We start from the raw sequence: 22,111 nt of genomic DNA on the forward strand, positions 1-22,111 counted from the left end.
GCGTACAGTCAACGACTGATTTTTCGGGCCCTCTAGGGAACGTAAAGACGTCAGAAAATTCAGGCAGTCCGAAAAAATGAATGCAAGCAAAAAAACTCACTTTCCTTCTTTTTTTCTTGGATCTAGTGGTAAAGGGCGAAGTACCAATCTTCCGAAACCGTGCCAAAGCATCAATGAAGGTGCTATAAAAAGAGGCGCTCAAAAACTCTGTATGCAGCCGACTGCCGGTTTATTATGTACATGTGCATCGTCGGGCAGCCAGTGTTATTGCTGCAGTGGCTTTAAGAACTTGTTGATTGTTGTTTGGACGGCGTTCCGGCTGCATGCGATCATATTCGCCTCGATCTGAGCAAGAGTCATGTCAGCACTGTACACCGATGAAAAAATCAGCAGTGCTCGCATCAACTCGGCGCTTGTAGGCGGCGCAGGCACTGGCTCCTCATTTTCAACATTGAAGTCTTCTGAATCCCCCACAATCTGACGGACTATTTCCTCGTCAGTCAGTTCTGCGCAGAAGTTGAGCTCGTTGTCAGCGTCAACAAACTGCTCAAAAGTTATTTCCGTGGGTACTGTACTGCTCTCCGCGCTTCGATGCCATCGGCGACGACGACGAAGACGGAGTGGGGGCCATCGAAGGCAAGCGAAACCCTCAAGTTGCCAACAGTGGAGTTCGCTGACGAGCGTCGAAGCACCTAGGCCTAGCGTCGCAGAGCACACTTGACACAACAGCACAACCACACACCACGCTAGCCAAAACGTGGCCTGCACAAACAAACGAAATAGCGCCGCTCCGGAAGCTCCGCCAGAGGTGGAAGTGCGGCAATAGACATAGCCAGCTTGACCAGACCAAATCGGTGTGTGAGGGCTAGGTTTGGCTAGTTGTGGTTCAAAGCGGTGATATGCTTCGGCTGCAAGTCGATTTCCTTCGCAAGGGCGCTGCGCGAAGAGCCAAAGGACCTTCCGTCGCGTCAAAAAGTACGGAAAATTGGACGGCGGGGGGTTCGAGCGTATGAAACTTCATATGTCCTTATACATTGATTCTATGGGGCTCGTGGCGGTGCCGCGAAAACGTCCGAAATATCAGGCATTTCCGAAAATTTGGGCGTCCGAAAATTCAGTCGTTGACTGTATACGGTGCGCCCATTCACTCATTGACACGTTGGCGATAGAGTGAGCGGTAGTTTTCGTGTCAGTTGGAGTAGACATGTGTTCATACCGTGCACGAAACGTAGCATGACGGGAAGCAGCGCTACTCCCTTTGTCATTGTTTAACGAGTGGTACTCACTCTTGCCGACATTCCGGGACGGAAGCACTTTCTTAGAAGGCTAGCAATACAACGCTAGTGGTTGAGCAAATTTCTGTATTTTCGAGGAAAGCCGTACATCTCGAAGTGCTGGTAACATGTACCGACATTTTCAGCAGCGGCCCGCGAACTTGGCTACACACATTCATTCCATTCCTTAACCCTTGTCAAGTACATTCTTTATTTCAAGAAATCCTCAGTGCACGCACACACACACAGTCTGTGTTCTTTCCCGCCGCACCGCACATGGCTTGCTCTACCGATTACTTCGCTCACTCAGTTCGTTGTCTCGTGCTCCCCGCATGCCGACTGTGCACACACACCTTCCATGTTCTCCCCCGCCCGCCACAGCGTTGCCTACCGTACTGTGTCTACCACTACGCTGCCTGGCGTCGGCCCACCCTCACACATTCCCTCCTTCCCCCCTTTTATCTTGTGAAGAGGGCTTCCAATGCACACCATAAGGGCTCAGCTGGTCTGCATTAGCGAGGCCATTCTGTTTCCCTCTAGCAGGGTCTCTGAGTCTGTAGGTATTGCGTCCAATGCGTGCAGTCACTCTAAATTGCCCTTTGCGTCGAGGGGCAAACTTGGCTGTGAATCCAATGGCTGCCTTACTTAGCGGATGTGTGTGTTGGAGAACTAAGTCTCCAACCGGGACGGTAGCTGGAGTGCGTTTTTTGTTGTAATACTTTGCATAGCTGGCTTTTGCCAAAGTTTGGTGGTCCTGTGCAAAGGCCCAGGCATCTCGAAGGTACACATTCAGCTCAGCAGCTAGGGCATGAGGCGCAGAAGGGGGCACCTCGGTGCCAGCTGCCTGATTGTGATGGCTCCATTGGTTCAGTAGTTCCCGCCCATACCACAAGAAGGCAGGCGTAGAGCCAGTAACTACACTTTCAGACGTGCACATTGCAAATGCCATTTCGGGCAGCCTTTTGTCCCAGTCCATGTGGGAAGTGCAGTAGACCGTCAGGAATAGTTTAACCGTTGCATTATGGCGTTCCACAGTCTGTCCTGCTGGTCTGTATGGGACTTTGTGGCTCTCCTCGATGCCCCAGTACTGGAGAATGCCTTTCCACAGTTTGCTTAAGAATGGTTTGCCATTGTTGCTAGAGATGGAGCTAGGCACACCATGCTGGCCATTCAATCATTTGATCAATAATTTATCATCGATAATTTTATCGATGATCAATTGAAGGTAAGGACACATAATAGGGAAAGCACCACAAACTTTGTGAACTTGTCTAGCACCACCAGAATGTACTTGTGGTGCCAAGGGGTTGTGGGCAGTGGCCCAATAAGGTCCACACTTCGGTGCTGCATTAGGTGAGTGGTCCATGAACTGTCCATCAGTCCTTTTGGTTTTTGCCGGTGAAGTTTGAAAGCCTGGCACTGCTGGCAGCTGCGGATGTAACTGGAGATATCGGAGCAGATACTGAGCCATGTGAACCGGCTCTTCACACGTTTCCAAGTTTTAAGAAAGCCTAAATGTCCACTTAGAAGGTGTTCATTCTCCATTTTCAGTGCCATGTCTCGTAAGTGCTGGGAAAGCCAGGTGACCTTACGTTCACTGACCGTGTGCATAAGGATACCATTGTTCGAGATTTTGCTGTCATCAGCTAGGTCCTGTTCTTTAGCATCACCAGGTAGCAGGCCAGACTTTAAGTATTGCAGCAGCTGCAGCAGCAGTGGATCCTTGCGTTGTTCCAATTGGAACTTTGCAGTGCTGGTGAGTGGGGACGCATCAGCCATGTCAGCAGGGGCTGCTAGTTCAAAACGAATGGTTTGTTGTGGCTCTTGCACTTCGACTGGAAACCAGTTCTCCGCCAAACAAGGCTGAGCAGATTCGGCAACAGGGATGGGGCACCTGCTTAGTGCATTCGCTGGGATGTTAGCCCGTCCTTTACCATGCCTTATGGTACACTTGAACTCTTGTAATCTCAACACCCAACGTCGCACTCTGCACGATGTCTGCTCAGTTGTAAACATCCAAGCCAGTGATGCATGGTCACAATGCACTTTACATGATGTGAATTGTACATACGGTTGGAATCTATCGACAGCCCACACCACAGCGAGGCATTTCCATTCTTGGACAGTATAGTTCTTTACAGCAGCGCTGGGGGTCCTGCTTATAAATGACATGGGCCTGAGTTCGCCTTCGACTTTGCACCTAAATTGCACCTAATTGCACCTAAATTATAGTCGCAACAGAGAGCACATATAAAAATCAGGAGTTCTGTAATATATACGAGGGCGAGTCAAATGAAAGTGAGCCAATGCGAACATATGACAGTTGAGGTACGTTATTTAAAAGTAGTCTCCGTGAGCATTTAGACATTTGTCCCAGCTACTAACGAGTGGCGTAATTCCAGTCTCATAAAGCTTCTTGCGTTGCTGTTTTAAAAGGTTGGTAACTGACTCTTTCACGTCATCGTCTGACACGAATCTGTTTCTTTTGAGCTGTTTCTTCAAGTGCTCCAAAATGTGGAAGTCGCAAGGCGACAGGTCTGGGCTGTATGGTGGATGTTGCAGCATTTCCTACTTGACCGTTTCCAGTTTTGTATTAACCACATTAGCGACGGGCATTGTCGTGGAGCCATTAAGCCATCAGCGACGGGCATTGTCGTGGAGCAGGATGACCGCATTCCTCAATTTTGCACGTCGTTTGTTCTTGATTGTGACATGCAGTGGATCCAACATTTTGCTATATCGGAAACGATTGATAGTTTCTCCAGGTTTAGCAAATTCGATCAATAATGGCCCCTGACAATAGGAAAAAAATTTCAACACCTTTCTGGCAGAAATGACGGCCTTTGCTTTCCTTGGGATGGTGAATTCAAATGTTTCCACTGTAAGCTTTGCCGACGTGTTTCAGGCTCGTAGCAGCACCATGATTCGTCCCCGTTCACAATTGCAGACAAAAAGTCATCACCCTCATTGTGATACTGCATTAGATGAGTCAAGACAGCGCCGAACCTTTCCGTCTTCAGGCGGTAGTTGAAAATGTTGGGCATTCATTGCGCATAGAAGAGCCGATAACTGAGATTTTCATGAATTATAGTGTGACCTGAACTGTGACTGATGTTCACACACCCTGCCAATTCATCTATGCTTATCCTCCATTCTTGTCTAATCAGAATTTGCAATTGTGTTGGGGTGATGGCACGGTGGCTTTGGTCCGGTCTTAGATCGTCTTTGCAACTTTAACGTCCGTTGAACTGTTTCTCCAACGCCTCACATTGGCTAATGAAATGCAATGTTCAATGTACACGGCAGCCATACGGCGACTAATTTCGTTTTGGGAAACGTCTTTAGTAGTCAAAAACCTCATGACACCGCGCTTTTTAACTTTTGGAGCGTCCATAAGGTCGCGCGACCATGTTCAACCCTGTGTATGAGAGCATTAAAGACATTCATGCTCACACCTGCATGTCACTTTTGTAAGCGAGGTGCCTATGTGCTACGCACATGCCTCGCAGATCATGAACCGAACCATTATTGCACGGGGTGGATTGGCTCACTTTCATTTGACTCGCCCGCGTACAATACAAATGCAAAGATACAATGGAATATACAAATGCAAAGATACAGCTTCATAAAGGGCAAAAAAAGTCTCACTAGAAACAAAGTTCACTGCACGTATACATAAAACTTTGCAACAAGATGTTTAAATATACGTATAAGTCTCCAATAAATCGACTTTCCTAAGAAATGTGTCAAACAAGGCAAATAAACATGTTGCGCAAACACATTCATAGATCACAGCCCCCTCTCTCTCCACTCCAGAGGAGGCAGCGCGCTTCCTCCCCGCTTTTCTTCCTTGAGCACACAAGACTGAGCCCCCATTGTCGGCTCACCCATGCCATCCCCCCCCCCCCCTACGCTTTCACTCGCACACACAGCATGCAGCGTGTGGTCACAATGTTATCGCTCTTGAACTTTTTACGGAACAAGAAGGCGATGGTGACTGCACGAATGCGCCTGGAGTGTCCATATAATTGCTATCGCAATAATATAATAAGAGTAGCCAGCAACTTAAGTGTCCCGTGGCTCATTTCTTTTCACAAAAGAAGTAACAAAATTGAACTTTCACCATGCGACAATTCTCTCCGTCGCAACAATGTCTGTTTTTCTTTTCTGTGGGTGGGGGCACTGAAATGAAAAAAAAAAAAATGCAAAGGAAAGCATGTTTGCCTCAATCGAATGCCTACATTGGGCATCTGATGTTGCTACCGGAAGGATGTAGAAGAAAATGGGAGACGCTTGGTCCACAGAGAACCATATGCATACTGCTCGGTATACTACACCGGTGAGGCAAGACTTTCCGGAGAGGTTGTGCTCAAGTGAACGCATTGTAATTCGTCGAGTCTCCGCATTCATGGCAGCGAGCAATAATGCGTTGTTTCTTTTTTCTCATCTGCTAGCCAGAAAGCGTCGAAAACTCTGCCAGGTGAAAATCCACTCGGCCAGAGAAAAACGAACGCGCATTGAAGTGTGCCGCGCAGTGCTTGTGGCAAAACGAGAAAAACACATGCGCTCTGGCTGGGTCCGACAGCCCGCGTGTAGCGAGAACAGCAAAAAAAAAAAAAAAGGGCTCAATGTGTGTTCGCGAGTAAAAGTCGAAGTAGAAAAATAAGGAACAACGTAGTTACCTTTGCTAGCTTTAGTGTATTGACATGTTCGCGCTGGTACAGGTGAAAAAAAATGTTGATATTCTTTTCTGTGACATGACAGCACAAATGAACCACCGCAACGCTTCGTCTCATCAGACTTCGCTGTGTGCTTTGTCAACTTGTCTGATAGTTGTTGATTTGGCTTGTCTCGTTGTATGGTCCAATGTATGACATTAGAAAGTCAATGCACTTTTGGCGTGAAATGTTTGTAACAACATTAAACCTACAAAGTTACGGAATTGAAAATCTAAAGCACGACTTTGGACATGTCAATGTGCCTTTCACAACAAAATTTTATGAGAACTTTATACCCATAAAGTGTTAGAATTGAAATCCATGCGCTCTGTAGATTTCGCAGCCCCCACAAGATGCCGCGACGAGCCCGCTCGCCATCGAAACGCCCTTGAAACTGTGTGCTCGGATGGGACACCTTGTGTTACAATATATGGCTCTCGGTGCATGGGCGCTGCCATGAAATCCAGCCCGATTTCGCAGTGTTCGCGCTGAAACGTCTTTTCTAGCAGGAAAAGGAGATTCAAGAGAAAATCCAGCGTGATTTCCGTCGGCAAGGGTTGTTTTGGTCGGCGGCGCATGACAGCACAAAAAAATTTGGAGGGAGGGGGGGCACTCGTAAACAAAATTTGGCACGATCTTGAAAGCCTTTGAATATTCTTGAATTTTTGTCTCCGAGCCCTGTACAAACCCTGGCAAACATACGTACAAGCGCACACTGTTTGTGCTTATATGGTATTTAGTGTACCTGGGGGCCAAGGGAGTAGGTTCTTTTCTTTATTTTGCTTTATCTAAGACAGTGAGGTTTCTCTAGGCTTGGTATTTGAGGTTCCTCTTTAGTAACTGCCACAGTGTCTGATGTCTACCGAAGTAATTTTTCCAAATAGATTGCTCTTTGTCACCGACTTTTATTCTTCTTTATGCTGTCCTCATCACCGAAAGAGCCAGGCTCGTTTATTAAGCTGGTTCTTGTGTTCCCTGTTAGTGAAATGGCTTGTAGCAGTGGCTAATAACTTGTTGTGTATGCAGCGTGTGACGATGGCCGAGTGCGTGTGTGGACTGTTCCTGAAGGTGGCCTGCATGAGAGCCTGACGGAGCCGGACTTTGAGCTGCAAGGGCATACCGAGAAAGTCCACTTTGTCAAATTCCATCCAACAGCTGCCGGAGTGTTAGCCTCAGGCTCCCATGACCTGACTGTGATCATCTGGGACATGGAGACCCGCGAGAGCAAGATTTGCCTCCAAGGTCATACGGACCAGGTATTGCCGCCACTTGAAGTGTGCATTTCTCATGAATTCCATTTTCCCTAAATTGGGTAAATGTTTGTGGTGCACAATATCACATATTTATAAATATCGATTTCAGCACCGAATAACCAAATGCAGAGACATTTTGGTATGTACAACATTATGATTATTGTAAACATGGTGGATCAATTAATTTGACAAATAAAAATGGGCTAGTAAGCCGTTGCAATAAAAGTGCATTAATCTGACCTTGGTTAACACATAGGCTCACCTCACTGTCTAATCCCATTAATGTTTTCATTCGTCTAAAAAGGTGTGTTTCTTTAAGAAAGAGGCATTTGCTTGTGCAGTGTTCATCGCATAGTGCACTTGTTACGTGAGAAGCACCATAGTGTTGCGAGTGCCACGACAGTGATGTGCCAGCATCCCACCGAATTGAAGTGATTGAGCACTCATTGCAATTGCGGCATCACTTGACAGCGTGCCACAAGAATGCTTTATTATTTTTTTGCACCGCATCCATACATGACTCCTGTGGCACAGCAGCTGCAGCAAACAGTTCTCTCGCTTTGCGTGAGACAGCCTGCTGTTGACAAAAAACTCGAAGGTTTTGAAAGCATGCTACTTTGCATGATGATCTCATTCATGATGCTATATTGTCCAGCCTTGGATTTCACATTTTCTGCAATCGGAGGTACCAGTCTGGACTAGGCATGCGTCGGTGGTTTCTAGCTTGGCTTGTAAACTGATAAACTGAAATCAGTGCAGGCAGCTTCCCAATTCATTGGCTGTGTTGTCTGCACTATCAGATCGTGCCATGTGAATGGCCTCCTCCATGTGACTTCACTTGCGAGCACATTCACTGCCTGAGTTGAACTGCAGACAGTTTGCCCTAATTGTGCTGCCCAATATAATGCAAATCTTTGACCCAGCACAAAATAAAGCATGAAACCAGAGATTACATAGAAACAAATGCTAAAAACCATGCCCACTGCAGCAAGGCCTGTAGTAAGAGTGAATGATAGCTAAAGCCACTGTACAGTGAAATCTCGTTAAACTGTAGTTGGTGGGAGCTCAGGAAAATATACTAAACGGTAGCACTGCGTAACTGAAATAGTATAAGATTTCCCACTTCCCTGTCAAAAATGGAACTCAGAGAGAGTGCAATGAAAAGGCAGAAACATGCAGTATTTATTCACTTTGCACAACAAAAGTTTCTCATTTTCATTTGATGCCGCAGTGGCCTAGCAGCGATGACAGCGACTTCAAACTTACTGAAGCTGCGAGCCAGCTTTTCAGCCAGCCCCTCTTCTTTGCAAACACTCGCATGGCAGATTCCTCGTTGGAGTCGCATATTCTCCGTGCACAGGTGCAGTAGCACTGCAGAAGTCGCAGCATGCCTTTTTCATTGTAGGGTGCTGTTCTCGTCACGACAATTGCATCCATGAGGCTGACGGAACGCGCAGCTTCTGCCACTGTTGGGCCTGAATCGCCCATGCTGTCGCTGTCTGTGTTGTCCTCATTGCTGTCGTCAGGTGACCCTTCGGCAACAACAGAGGCAGCAATGGCGAAGTCGAACCTCGTAGCCGATATCTGTTCACGGTCACAGCAGCGCTGCCGAGCAATTTCTTCGCATTCAAAATGCCACACACCGTAGTCGACGGTAGATCCTTGTCGCGTGCTAGCGCCGACTTCTTTGTGCCACGTTCGATAGTATGAACGATGTCCAATTTTCCTTTTACGCTGAGCAGTCAGCGTTTTTATGTGAGCTTCGGCATGATGCGAGCCCTAGCTTACATGATGCCACAACTCTCTGGCACAGCGCTGAAGTTATGCTGATGTGGCTTGATGCGCAAGTGCACAGGGCACTTGGAGGCCCTTGTTCTTATCTCTGAGGCTTGTTTTTCTGCCGGCCCGCCCGATTGAAACGACACACCGCCGTGTTTGCATGACAAAAAGTGGGAACACTATGTGTTAACCGATGCATACGCAATAAGCTGGCAAGGTTTAGGTGCATACAAAACATCTTACGTTCAATGGCCGCTGAGTCGGGGATTTGACTTACCTACTTTAAAACGAAACTACTGTTTAAGCAGGTGCGGTTTGACGAGGTTTTACTGTACTGTTAGGTAAATCAATCTTGCTAAGGAAAAACAAGAAATACTGCTCACGAATGCACTTCTGAATAATAATAATAATAATAATAATAATAATAATAATAATAATAATAATCTTTACTTCTCTGTTTCCACGGAATACAGAATGAGAGCGGACGTAAAGGTAAAAGCCGCATGCAGCGGCTTGAGAAAACCTATTACGCCCAACATGACAGTATGACGAGGAAACAGCTTAGTCATGACAAACGCTGTTGCATTCTTATGTTTCTGATTATCAGTGTTACGTGGAGTATTCCAATTAGAGGTGTGCGGGAGCTCCAGGTTACCCAAGAACTCGTACCCAACCCGGCCTGCAGGCTGGGCTAGAGCAGCCTAACGTTAGGTTCACTCAGGCTCCAGTGTAGCTCGGGCCATTGTATTAATTTCTTTGGCGAGCCACGCCACATACAGAGCCCGACTCGAGCCCAAAACATGGACGTCATGGCAGAATGGTGCTTCAGCATGACATGCAGAATTTGTTTAAGAAATTAAAATATTCATTTCATGCTCTAGTCATAGGACAACTTGTTTTTTGCTTAATAACCTATGGTGTGTGTGTGTTTGTAAATATCATAGGATATTATGTTTAATTAGATTTTAATTCAACATGGTAAGTACAGTGTCAGTTAATCGGAAAATATATATACAGTAAAACCTTGTTGATACGTTCCCATTACATACGTTTTCCCGACGCCAACATTCGCTATTGAGAACACGAAATATGACCCAATAGAGTTACGCTAATTTTTTACTGGTTCATATGTTCCTGACATTCATTGCGTCGCCAAACTGCAATCGTATGATATGTTTTCTGGCTGCTAGATTCCATGTAAACAAGAAAATGCGCGAGGCGTGCGCAATCTAGAACAGTATATAGCTGCCTGCCACAGCAGCTTCAACGCAATACTCGCCCGTCCGTCTCACTTGAAAACGCCAGCATGCACTCAGTTTCTCATTTCGGTACCAGCAAATCATCGTCAGTTTCCAGAGCGAGCACTGTAGAGGCAGAGGAACTACCGATAGCATTAGCCTTCACCATGAGACAGCACTGGGAGTGCGTCATAGTTCTGACGGATTCTCAGACGGCATGCGGAAATTTTTCCAGGGCCAAGATTTCCAGGGCCTCACATTACATTCTGATTGAGGTGCACCAGCTCCTGCCATACATACAACTCGTGTGAACTCTGGTGCATGAGTCCTTACGTAGCAATCAGCAGGCACACACCTACGCCCGAGCGCATGCACCCTGGGAGCTGTGAGAGGGTTACGCTGAGCAGTTTTACCCTGAGCTTATACCATTAACCTACACGCACATCCTACAACACTATAACCTTTCACGAAGAACACTACTGCCGCTTCATAAGGCTGACGCCAGAGGAAACCACGCCATACACCCTGCACTGTATTCCTGTAAGGGCTCGCACTGCGATCAATGCGCAACACTTTACCACATCGTATGAGCTTGCGCAAGCACACCACAGCTCACACCCGTAACACACCCCACCACACGCCAATGGGAGGCAGCGCTGTCCAACTCAGACTTGACAGACCAGCTAAACCTTGTCAACCGAACAAGAAGGGCAGCTAAGGCTCTTTTCTATAAAGTTAAATCTCTCTCTCCAGGGTCGTTGCATGCGGCATTCACAGCTATCACCGCCAATCTTATTGCGATAAGCATTTTTGCCTATCTGTTTGACAGTGCATGGTGCCATCGGAAGCGTAGCGCACGCCTCTAATAGGCGATAACCGAAATGCAGTGTTGTTCCTTGCCGCAGACTGTGACCACAGAAGTTTTCCGGCCGCTAGATCCCATGTGAACAAGAAAAAAAAATGGCTGTGGCTTAGCTAAGGTTAAGCCCAGGATGCGAAGCATACTAGCTTTTATTTTACTTGTTGAACCACTGTTTAGCCTGGTGAACTGCTGTTGCTTGGCTATATTTGGTTCGGCTAGACGAAGAAACAACTCGTGCGTTACTCTGCTTTGCCTTCAAGAGTGGAACGCGACAGCGTTGCCGTCGACCCGCCAAGGGGTGTAAGACAATGGTCTACGGCGCAGCGACTACGCGCCCCGCATTGGACGCGGTGAGCGTCGAGCAACGCAGCGTTCGGCGCGGCAACGAAATGTGCGCCTGAGCAAGCGACGCACGCCTGAGCCTTAGAAACAGCTCGTTTCCAAAGCAACACCGCATTCACTAGAGGCACTTTTGTACTGCTTTGAAGCATCGTACTCGTGGCTCAGTGGTAGCGTCTCCGTCTCACACTCCGGAGACCCTGGTTCGATTCCCGCCCAGCCCATCTTGCAAGAATTGAGCCAAAGCCACCTAGAAACAAGTGCAGCTGCTTATATACCGCCGCGACGCCGCGAGCGACGGCGCGAGTTGGAGCCCCATTTCTCCTCTGTCGTGACGTCACGGTGTCACGTGGTATGGCATGGGGTCAAAGGTCATTGAAGGCGACACCGCCGCGCCTGAGGAGCTGGGTTGAGCTCTCGTAATATGCTTCGCATAAAAGGCGTGAGGCGCGTGACCAAGAACAGTATACAGCCGACCGTCTCACATGAAGACGATGGCACGCAGTTTCTTATTTTGGTATCAGCAAATTTCCGCCTGAATCGTCGCACGCTGTGTTCACAGCTATCGCTGACAAACCTATTGCAATAAGCATCTTCACCTACCGTATCTGCACGATTAAGTCGACCTATTTTTTTAAATTTGAAAACCTCAAGTGGGGGGGTCGACTTACAATCGAAACCGAAACATGGCACCCCCAAAAAAGCGAGACCATCAGAGGAGCTAAAATGTAGTTCCAATTTTATGTTTGCTCTATGGCCCTACTTGTAGCTTTTTGCTATCCCACACATTTGTTTGCTTTTCGGAAGGGTTTTTCAACATTTTTTAGAGTTTTACAATGCACACAACACTCATGGGAGGGTGTCGATAGTTGATGGAATTGCCGCTGTTCCATTCGCAGCGGCACCCTGAGTACGGTGGCGCTTGCAGGGAGTATTGATAGTTCATGGAAGAGAAGACGCCGCTCAAGTGTTTCTCTTTACCTGTAGCTCTTAGTTTGAAGTGTTCGACTTGACTGCCGTCTAGTGCTACTTCATGCTTCCCCGGTTGTCATGAGTGCTCCAGGCCCACTAAACATTCGGCGCTCGTTCACAGCAGCGTTTATGAGGGCTGCCATCCTTTACGCTGAAGAAACAAATCACTGCGCAGCGGACCGCAAGTTCGATATTTCTGAACGGGTGGTGCGAGAGTGGCGACTGTAGTGAGGCAAAATTTTCACTTGTGTTGGCAAGCGAAGAATTTCCCATGGGCCAAAGTCGAGACGCTTTCTGGAACTGTAGGCCAAGCTTGCGGTGTACGTCGCTGAAATGTGTGATCCGTCCCTGCCAGTGAAGTGCAACATTGTCATAAAACAAGTTCGGATCTTCACCTTTCAAGGACCTGCTCTGCAGTGAATATAAGTGGCTGGCGGCAGAAGACCATGAACTTACGCCAACCGGACCTGTCAAAGGAGCCTCCCTGACAGGTGCGTGTGGTTGGGGGCATTTGGCGTGGGCTGCTGTTCCACAATATGTCATGGTGCGGTCGTCTGCTAAATGTGGAATTTCGCTGTACGACCACGCGCTGTGGGACTTTAGCAGCGATGACGTTGGGAGCACTAGTGAGGACGATGGCACAAGTGAAGACGACTAGTCCAGTGACCATGCCAGCTACTGAAAAATTTTCATTATGAAATGCACCCTCGGGTATGCTATTTTTTCCCCCTGTCACACGCGATATGGGGGGGGGGGGGGGGTCGACTTACATTCGAGTAGACTTACAATTGTGTAAATACGGTATGTGTTTTACAGCGCGTGGTGTGTAGTGCCATTGGTAGCGTACTACACGTTTTTATTAGGCAATAATCCGAACACACCACCGTTCTCTGCTGAAGGCGGAACGATGTGGGCATCACATTTTGCTTCAGCAGCATCCGGCGCCGCCTACCCGCTCAATTTCGTTTCAGTTTCCCATCGCCCACCTAAAGGGACACTAAAGGTAAATATTAAGTCAAGGTAAAGTGACAGATTAATGCTTGGGAATCTCTAAGGTGTCAATATTATCACGAGCAGAGCCTTAGTAATAGAGAAATTATGGTAAATGCAGGACACGATTGTAAGTTCCCCAGTGACATTCAAGTACTCGCCCGATGACAAAGGCGCTCCTCATTTAAATTTTGTCGTTAGTACTCAACCACTCGTTATAAAAATTATTGTTTTGCGTTATAAGATGAAAAAAAAAAAATGCTCCTTGTCCATTTCTATTAAACTTTTTTCAGAAAACAAGAACTCATTGACATTATCCTTGACAATGATGTTAGTGTTCAAAAGGTGTCGTTTTTCCTCAACTCTGCACCACCCATGCTTTCGAGTTTCAGTTTCGTTATTGCGGAGTGCTGCGCTGGTTTTCCTGTCTCGCAAACTTGCACAAAGTGCTAGTAGCAGAGAATTACACTGTCACGATCTGCCCATGAACAAGGGAGGGCTCGAGGCACCCTCCGTAAGACAGACGCTCCGCAGCGTGGTGGTGACGAACAATGACTGACCGCCGAGCAGCTGTGCTCGTCGGGGTTTATTGTGGTGCGGTGACCAATGTTGCCTACCGAGCCTGGCAGGCCACCGAGCCTGGCGGGCCAACGAAGATTATGCCCGAGGGGGCGTCACATGCTTGTTACACACGTCCACGTAATGTCGCGGGATGCCTGAATGGTCCACGCCACTTGGCCAAAAGTAGCTGCAGCAGTGAATCCACCACTCTGTCTTGTTCTCGATTTCTCCATGGCCATGCATTTGCGCTTTGTGCAAAAAACTGTACCAACGGCAGCGCACGGCCACACTCGACTGACTCTTTCCGAAGCGTGTAGGAAGGAGTTGAATACGGCCGTGGGCAGCAATGAGTGGTGTATGCAACGTCCCCACTCCCCAGTTGTATAGCGGGAAATTTGAATTGCAATAAAGTTATTTGGACCCTTCAGATGCAATTTTCTCCTAAACTTTGTCTTTTCTTGGTGCAAAACAAATGCTGTGAGGTTTCTGGAATGGTATTTAAACAGTCCATGTTGACCTAGTATTTGCCTTTAGTGTCCCTTTAAAACACCAGGCAATATGAAAACAAACAAAACGCATCCTCGGCCGCCCAAGGGCCACCAGCTCAACGCGCATCAAGGTCTCGTGCCGCAACGATTCGTGCGATGCTTTGCATTACATAGATGTCAACTATAGTTGAAATGTCAAATCTTTTAGTTACTTCATATTGTACGTTTTCCCGGTTAGTAAGTTTTTTCTCGCGCTTTTTTCCAAAACGTATTAACGAGGTTCTACTATATTTAGTCACTGTACCAAAGCCCTGACAGTGGCAGGCCGGGTCGAGCGTGGCCCTCAAGATTTTCATGGTTAGGCCAAGCCAGGCAGGCTTGTTGCTCTTTAGCATCGAGCTCAGCAGAGCTTGTTATGCAAACAGCGGGCCTGGGCCGGGTACAGAACTGTGACCCACACACAGTGCTAATTCTAATTGAATGCTCAGATTTAATATATTGATACGTACGTCCATTAAAGATGATCGAAACATTTGTGTTCTGACGTTATTTAATGGACATTCTTTTGGCCTGGCCTTACTGGCATGTTACTGCGCGCGAGAAATGCCAGCGCCTCAAAACACCGTCAACGCTAACTGCCAAGTATCTGCAACCCATTCGAATTAATTTTTCGTGTTGGATTGGACTTGCTGGACCCCTTACCTCAAAGAACCTCTGGCAACAAGTGGGTCACAGTTGTCGCTGGTTACGCCATGGGCTATGCCATCATGCAAGTGCTTCCAACAAGCTTCGTCACAGATGTCACTGATTTCTGTGCTACCTGGTGTTATTCTTCATGGAGCATCACACCAACTGCTCACACATTCTTCTCACAGGTTATCAACAACATCTTGAATGCATGTTCAGCGTGCCATGAGCTCACAAGTTCAAACCACTTGCAAACCAACAGTCTCACTGAACATTTTAATCACATCCTTACAGACGTGCTTTCGAAGTATGTTTCCTCTGACCACACCGATTGGGATCTCTGTCTCATGTAATGTTGGCCTACAATTCATTGCATCATGATGATGCTGATTACTCCCCGTTCTTCCTGTAGTACTTTCGAGAACCCACACTACGTCAGGACACACTAGAGTCAACGACTGATTTCTCAAATTTGCACGATAATTTAGACGCCTTTGCAGCACCACCACATATCCTATAGAGCCAATATGTAGGTACTTGTGAAGTTTCGGATGCTGAAACCATTTGTCGTCCGACTTTCTGGACTCCTTCTGCTGTGACAACCGGTTCAAAAAGGTGTTTATTTCAACCACTACCGCCGCCACTTTAATGATCTCGCAGCCTTAAACCAGTGATCGCTTGCCAATCTTCGAGCAGCCATACCCACTTTGTCAATGCAAGGCCTAATTGCTTTGACATTCACTAGCTCCTGCTGTTCGGTGGTGTGTTATTCATTGAAGCAATTTGCTACCATAGCACTGACTCGTCCTTTGTCATGACCACCAAGTGTGAAAAGCATGGCAAGGGTCAAGCATTGCATAATGCCAGCTTCCAAATGTCAACTTTGCCACAATGCAGCGATACATGGTAGAGCATAGGCAGTGTATGGCTGAGAGACATACTGAGAGTAGAAAGGTTCCACTGTCATGCGACACAGTATGTAGTTTGTAATTATACATGTGAGCACCCGCTGTCTCCTGCCACAGTATGGGTATCGATACGCCTGATAAGTGTGCAGGCAGGCTTTTAGAGCCATTTTGGATATGCCCATGGTCATTTGAGTCCTTGGGGGCAATAAAAGGCATGCATACATTTTTCAGACTGCCAAATATTTTGGGCATTCTCACAGCCCTTAAGAAGTAAAAAAGAATTAGATGTAGGCTATACTTCCACCTCCCACAGCCCTAGCTAGTGAATGTGCGCATGATGCCATTACCCGAACTGCCCATGCACATAGAATTGCCCGCGCTCGCCTTTTGACCTAGCAAGAGAACTAGCGGTGTTTACATTTGGTGCCTGATTCTCTGGGGCTCCTTTGGTCCCCCTCTCGTCACGTTGGGTTCTCAAAAAAGCTTCTCTCGGTACACAAACCCCTGCTGAGTGCTGTGGGGATGCACGACTCCCGCGCGTCCCCTGATGTTTTTCCCGCACAGCGTGTCTCCTGTAATCCGGCCTCGCCGCGTGGCCTGCGTGATGCCCACGGCGGTCGATGTGGTTGAAGCGCAGTGCGGGAGAGGGCACGAGTGTTGCGCTGCTAACGCCACCGACAGGCGGGGTTACTTGGGCGCCGGGAGACAAGGCGCTTCCTGTTTTCCCGGCGGGTCGGCGAACCGCGTGGACGTCCCGCGTGCGCGCGGCGACCCATGCTTTTGCGAGACCGCCTCGCGTGGCCGCCTTGGAACGCGCCACCGTTCGCGTGACCGTACACGCGAACGACCAGGCGTTGGGATCCAGCATGGGGCGGACATATTTGCTCGCGAGGTCGCAGTGGGTCGGACTTCTAGATTTGTCGCGCGCCCATCGGCATGATTTGTGGATAGCAACTCAGCTAGCAGGCATTGATCTATGAAAGGTGCAATAAATGCCCTTGTGATTGTTTGCACTACTGTGTTGTCGTTCCTTTGTCCCAAGAGTACGGAGGAGGGCCCCACAGTGCTTTGTGCCATCACACCAGCTACATACGAGGTGGTTTGTGCTACCCCTGTGTCATCTACCTCACAATCAAGCGACATTGTGCACATCTCTCACCTTAAATGCTACCACTTTTCTGATGCTGCCGCTAATTTTGAGATACACCGGGATGCTGCTTCTGCTGTGTAGGATAATGATACAAACATTCAGATAACGGTACACAGTCATCCCAGTGACGACGAAGAAGAGACTCGCATGCAAGCTACAGTCAGAGCCACTTATAATAATCTCAAGCATTACGACTTATCGGTTATAATGACCACATTTCACTGCATTTATGATTTTTCGACTCTGCTTGTCGAAAGCACACCCACATATAATGAATGTTTTCAACAGCGCCGTGCTGTCACTACAAACACTTCAAAACTGGTTGCGGTAAAAGGAGACCGCATGCGAAGTTCCAAAGCACAGCATTGCGACCGAACTGAGTGCACAGCAGTGCGCACCTGATTCCAGTCCAACAACAACAAAGATAAAGCCACTGTGATGAGTCATGCCGCAGCAGTTTCTGCTTCCAGCTAGCTAGAATGCTTCGCTATTATATTAAAAAAAATGGTGGCAGCTGCACTTGTTGTTTTTCAATATCGCAGGTGATTGGGACCAGCCGGGCACCGTTTTGAAAGAGCTATGACACCGTACTTTGTTCTTGAGATGATGTTCTTAGCGGAAACTTTGAGCTAGAAGCGGGAAAGTACCAGGAACAAAAAGTAAGATACTAAGAATACAATTTTCGGACCCAAGTGGTGTCAAATCATAAGTGCCGCTGCCAGCTTCAGTGTCAATAATTTTTGCTTGTTTTTGAAGGGCAAGTCCACATATAATGTATTTTAACATTTGTGGGAAAAAGAAAATGACAGGAAACAAGGAGGGACAGGATAGGATGCCAGGCTATCAGCCAGTACATTTTCAGCACGCCACCCACAAATATCAATTTTTCAGAGATGCGCACACGCAGAAAACGCAGCACATGCAAACGAACTATCTTGCAGCACTATCTAAAAATAAACATTCAGTCTTCTATAGCGATAGGAAGGTACACTGATGCAGCCATCTCTCTCCTTCTTAATATGAAAGTGTTCAAGTACTTCACATGCTAATGTTTCTCTACTCCTTGCTATCATGCTCGTTTCCTCAAACCATCGTACGCAGTCGAATGAGGTGTAATGGAATGGCAGGTGGAAACCCACACCATTCTTAATGGATAATATGTGTTGCCTTAGGCAGCCATTAACACAGTGGCCAGTTTGGCCCGTGTAAACATTGTCACAGCTTAATGGAATGTGCTGAAAATAAACTAGTTGAAAGTCTGGCATCCTGTCTTGTCTCTATATGTTTCCTGTCACTTACTTTGTGCCACAACTCTTTCGTCAAAGCTTTGCACCCACTTGCTGAACATTATACTCCGCTAAAACATACAATTTACTTCTGATACAACGACCACTTTTCACAGAACTATCAAGTTCGTTGTAAAAGAGCTCGACAGTATTAGCTAAACTGGCCAGCGTTGCAGTCTGTTGTGTAAATACATCTTGTAGTCTCGTTCGTAATAAATGCTTCATTCACCTAACAATATTTTTATTCATATTTGAAATCACATATTTGTAAGTCCATAATAAATTTATTCTCTACAACTGTTACCGGATTTTACCTGATCTGTTTTCTGTTTGAGGTGAAGTGAGAACTTTACAGCTTCCTAGCGGTCACATGTACACCCGTGAGCAAAAGTACAGTCGACTCCAAATAATTTGAAGTCGCTTAATGGGAATTTTCAGTTAAAAGTGAAGAAGTGGCCCTATCAGTTCTGCGTACAATCCTGTCAAAAGAACTGCTCGATAATTTGAAGTTAAAAGCTGATAATATTGGTTACTTAGAAGTTATTTTTCAATCAAGATCTGTGGGACGACCGTAATTTTTCAATAAAATGCGCAGTATTTAAAATGTCAACACAGCTCCCTGTATTGCACTGGTGTCATTGCCATTGCAGCTGTCCACAGCGCCACAGCTCACGAAATGGCGAGATTGTTCAGCTCAGTCACCGCCGGCACGTCGGCTAGTTTCTTTCCTTGTCTTTTGTCTAGTGTGTGCCGGCTGCACGTTAGGTTTACTTCGCAGTTGTATCCATGCTTCTGATTTTGAGCATAGTCACAACGTTTGATAATGGTAACTCGTGGCTCCCTACTGCATGCTTGACCTGGCGACGAAAGTCGAGATCTTGAAAAAAGTTCACTAGGAAGGCACTGCAAAGCAGGACATTGCACGGAAGTACTGCATTAAGCCTAACATGCTCTCGAATTTTATCAAGAACAAGCGCTCAGTATTGGATGCTTTTGAGAATGACAAATTCAAATTGTCACAGAAGCGAATGTGCACCAGTGCCTACCAGCTCAGACCACATGTACGTTTGTGGACGCACACAAGCTCGCGCTCGCGTGCCTACGCATGCGCAGACAGTGCGGAATGGCTCGTGTGATTCGAAACACGCCACTATTCTGGTAAACAGATCCTCTCTGTTATTGTGTACTGGGGCTGCCTCGTGTCAGTGCACCTGGCTGTACAGCTACGGTGTGGCACAATCAGCTCTCAGTGAGGCAGATTTATGTCATGCGAGAAAGTGCTTTTTCTTTCCTTTTATGCGAAGCATATTACGAGAGCTCAACCCAGCTCCTCAGGTGCGGCGGTGTCGCCTTGAAACCACGTGACACTGTGACGTCACGACAGAGGAGAAGTGGCTTTGGCTCAACTCTTGCAAGACGGGCTGGGTGGGAATCGAACCAGGGTCTCCGGAGTGTGGGACGGAGACGCTACCACTGAGCCACGAGTACGATGCTTCAAAGCGGTACAAAAGCGCCTCTAGTGAATGCGGTGTTGCCTTAGAAACGAGCTGTTTCTAAGGCGTGCGTCTCTTGCTCAGGCGCACATTTCGTTGCCGCGCCGAACGCTGCTTTGCTCGATGCTCACCGCGTCCAATGCGGGGCGCATAGTCGCTGCCCTGTAGCCCATTGTCTTACACCCCTTGGCGGGTCGACGGGAACGCTGTCGCGTTCCACTCTTGAAGGCGAAGCAGTAATGCATGAGTTGTTTCTTCGTCTAGCCGAACCAAATATATAGCCAAGCAACAGCAGTTCACCAGGCTAAACAGTGGTTCAACAACTAAAATAAAGGCTAGTATGCTTCGCATCCTGGGCTTAACCTTACCTAAGCCACAGCCATTTTTTTTGTGCTGATCTAACCACTCTAGAGGCATAACAGTTACGTTTGTAGATATTGAAGCGTTTTGAAACATTTTGAATAACAAAGTACAAAGCGACATCTGCCAAGGCGTCTGTGAGTGACCCCAGTGAGCGCATGCTCTCGTGTGTCTCTTGTAGATGCAAATTGCCAGTCCTCGTGAGGTGCGGCAAGCATACGTGTGGTCTGGCCTTTAGAGAAAGTGCTGCCGCTTTGGATCAGAGAAGCACGAGCAGCAAACTTCCTTTCAGCGGTGAGGTCGTTGTGGCAAAGGCCTTATCGTTTGCTGCAATGCTGGGGATCAACGACTTCGTTTCTTGTGGTAAATGGCTGGCATACTTCAAACATTGTGAGGCTTCATTTTTAAAAGCATGTGGGGACAGAAGACAACAAGGAAACATGCGCGACATGGAAAGCAGAAAAGCGTCGCGACTAATTCAGTGACTATCAACCTGCAGAAATCTTTAATGCAGATGAGACTACACTTTTTTATTGGTGGCTACCAGAGAAGACTCTGACATTCAAGAATGACGATTGTTTTGGGGGGCAAACGGAGCAAAGAAAGGATGTCAATTATGATCGCGACGAACGTGACTGGCACTGAACAATGTAGCCTGCTTGTGACTGGGAAGGTCACTAAACCTAGATGTATTAAAGGCTGAAGAAGCTTCCTGTGGACTATACATCAAACAGAAAGGTGGGGATGATGTCCGAGATTTTCAGTAATTGGATCAGGAAACTGGATCGCAAATTCGCATCATCAAACCGCAAGGTGTTGTTCCTTGTAGACCAGTGCAGAGCCCTCATGAATGTACAGTAATCCCTCGTTATAACGAAGGCAGTGGGACGGCAAAAAAATTCATTATAAGTGGTAATTCGATATAAGCAACCACTCGAGAAAAGCTAAAGCAATGGAGCTTTAATTGCACCACAACTGTGAGGAATTCAAAATACAATATATTCAGTGAAGCAAAACTTTATTCAGGTGCAAAAAAAGGCAGTGAGCTTTGGCTGTTTCATGTTCTTACCATGTGCGAGCAACTCCTGTTCTAATTTGACCAAGCATTGAACAAGGCCGTGGTCGCCACCCATGCATTCAACCTTATTTAGCAGCAGGCAGAGGCACTCCCTTGTCTGCACCATAATTGGAAATTGACGTGGCTCTTCGTACGCTGGCTCTTCATCAGGGGCCACCAAAAGTGTCAGTTATCTCCGCATCCATCGCTGGGGCGACTGCGGGAGCAGCAGCGTCGGCCAGCGCGAATGTCTCGAAGCCGCCTTCTACCTCTTGGCCAGCAATTTTATTAACGGCTTCGTACAGATCGCTGCAAGTCTGGTCATCGTCACCGCGTTTTCCACTTCTTTTATCAGCAGATCCACTGTGGTTGCTCAGTGGCTATGGTGTTGGGCTGCTGAGCATAAGGTCGCGGGATGAAATCCCAGCCACGGCGGCCACATTTCAATGGGGGCGAAATGCGAAAATACCCGTGTACTTAGATTTAAGTGCATGTTAAAGAACCCCAGGTGATCAAGATTTCCGGAGTCCTCCACTACGGCGTGCCTCATAATCAGAAAGTGGTTTTGGCACGTAAAGCCCCATAATTTAATTTAATTAAACTTTCTGCTCCAAAGTCGGACACTTTCCCCTGGACACTGATGGAGCCATTTATCACTGTGGACCACAAAAGCACACACGAGGCACGCCTAATGAA

The 22,111-nt window shown here is 47.3% G+C and overlaps 1 protein-coding gene across 2 annotated transcripts in view; it reads left to right on the forward strand.

Moving 5' to 3' along the window:
• pod1 (coronin pod1) overlaps positions 1–22,111 on the forward strand; it is a 126,759-nt gene that overhangs the window by 60,051 nt on the left and 44,597 nt on the right. For both annotated transcript variants that reach the window (XM_065454335.1, XM_065454336.1), the window contains exon 18: positions 7,019–7,248. In XM_065454335.1, coding sequence (XP_065310407.1) covers positions 7,019–7,248 — 230 coding nt within the window. The remainder of the gene's footprint in view (positions 1–7,018; positions 7,249–22,111) is intronic.

Source organism: Dermacentor albipictus, chromosome 3 (genome assembly GCF_038994185.2).
Source record: "Dermacentor albipictus isolate Rhodes 1998 colony chromosome 3, USDA_Dalb.pri_finalv2, whole genome shotgun sequence".
Classification (NCBI taxonomy): Eukaryota; Metazoa; Arthropoda; class Arachnida; order Ixodida; family Ixodidae; genus Dermacentor; species Dermacentor albipictus.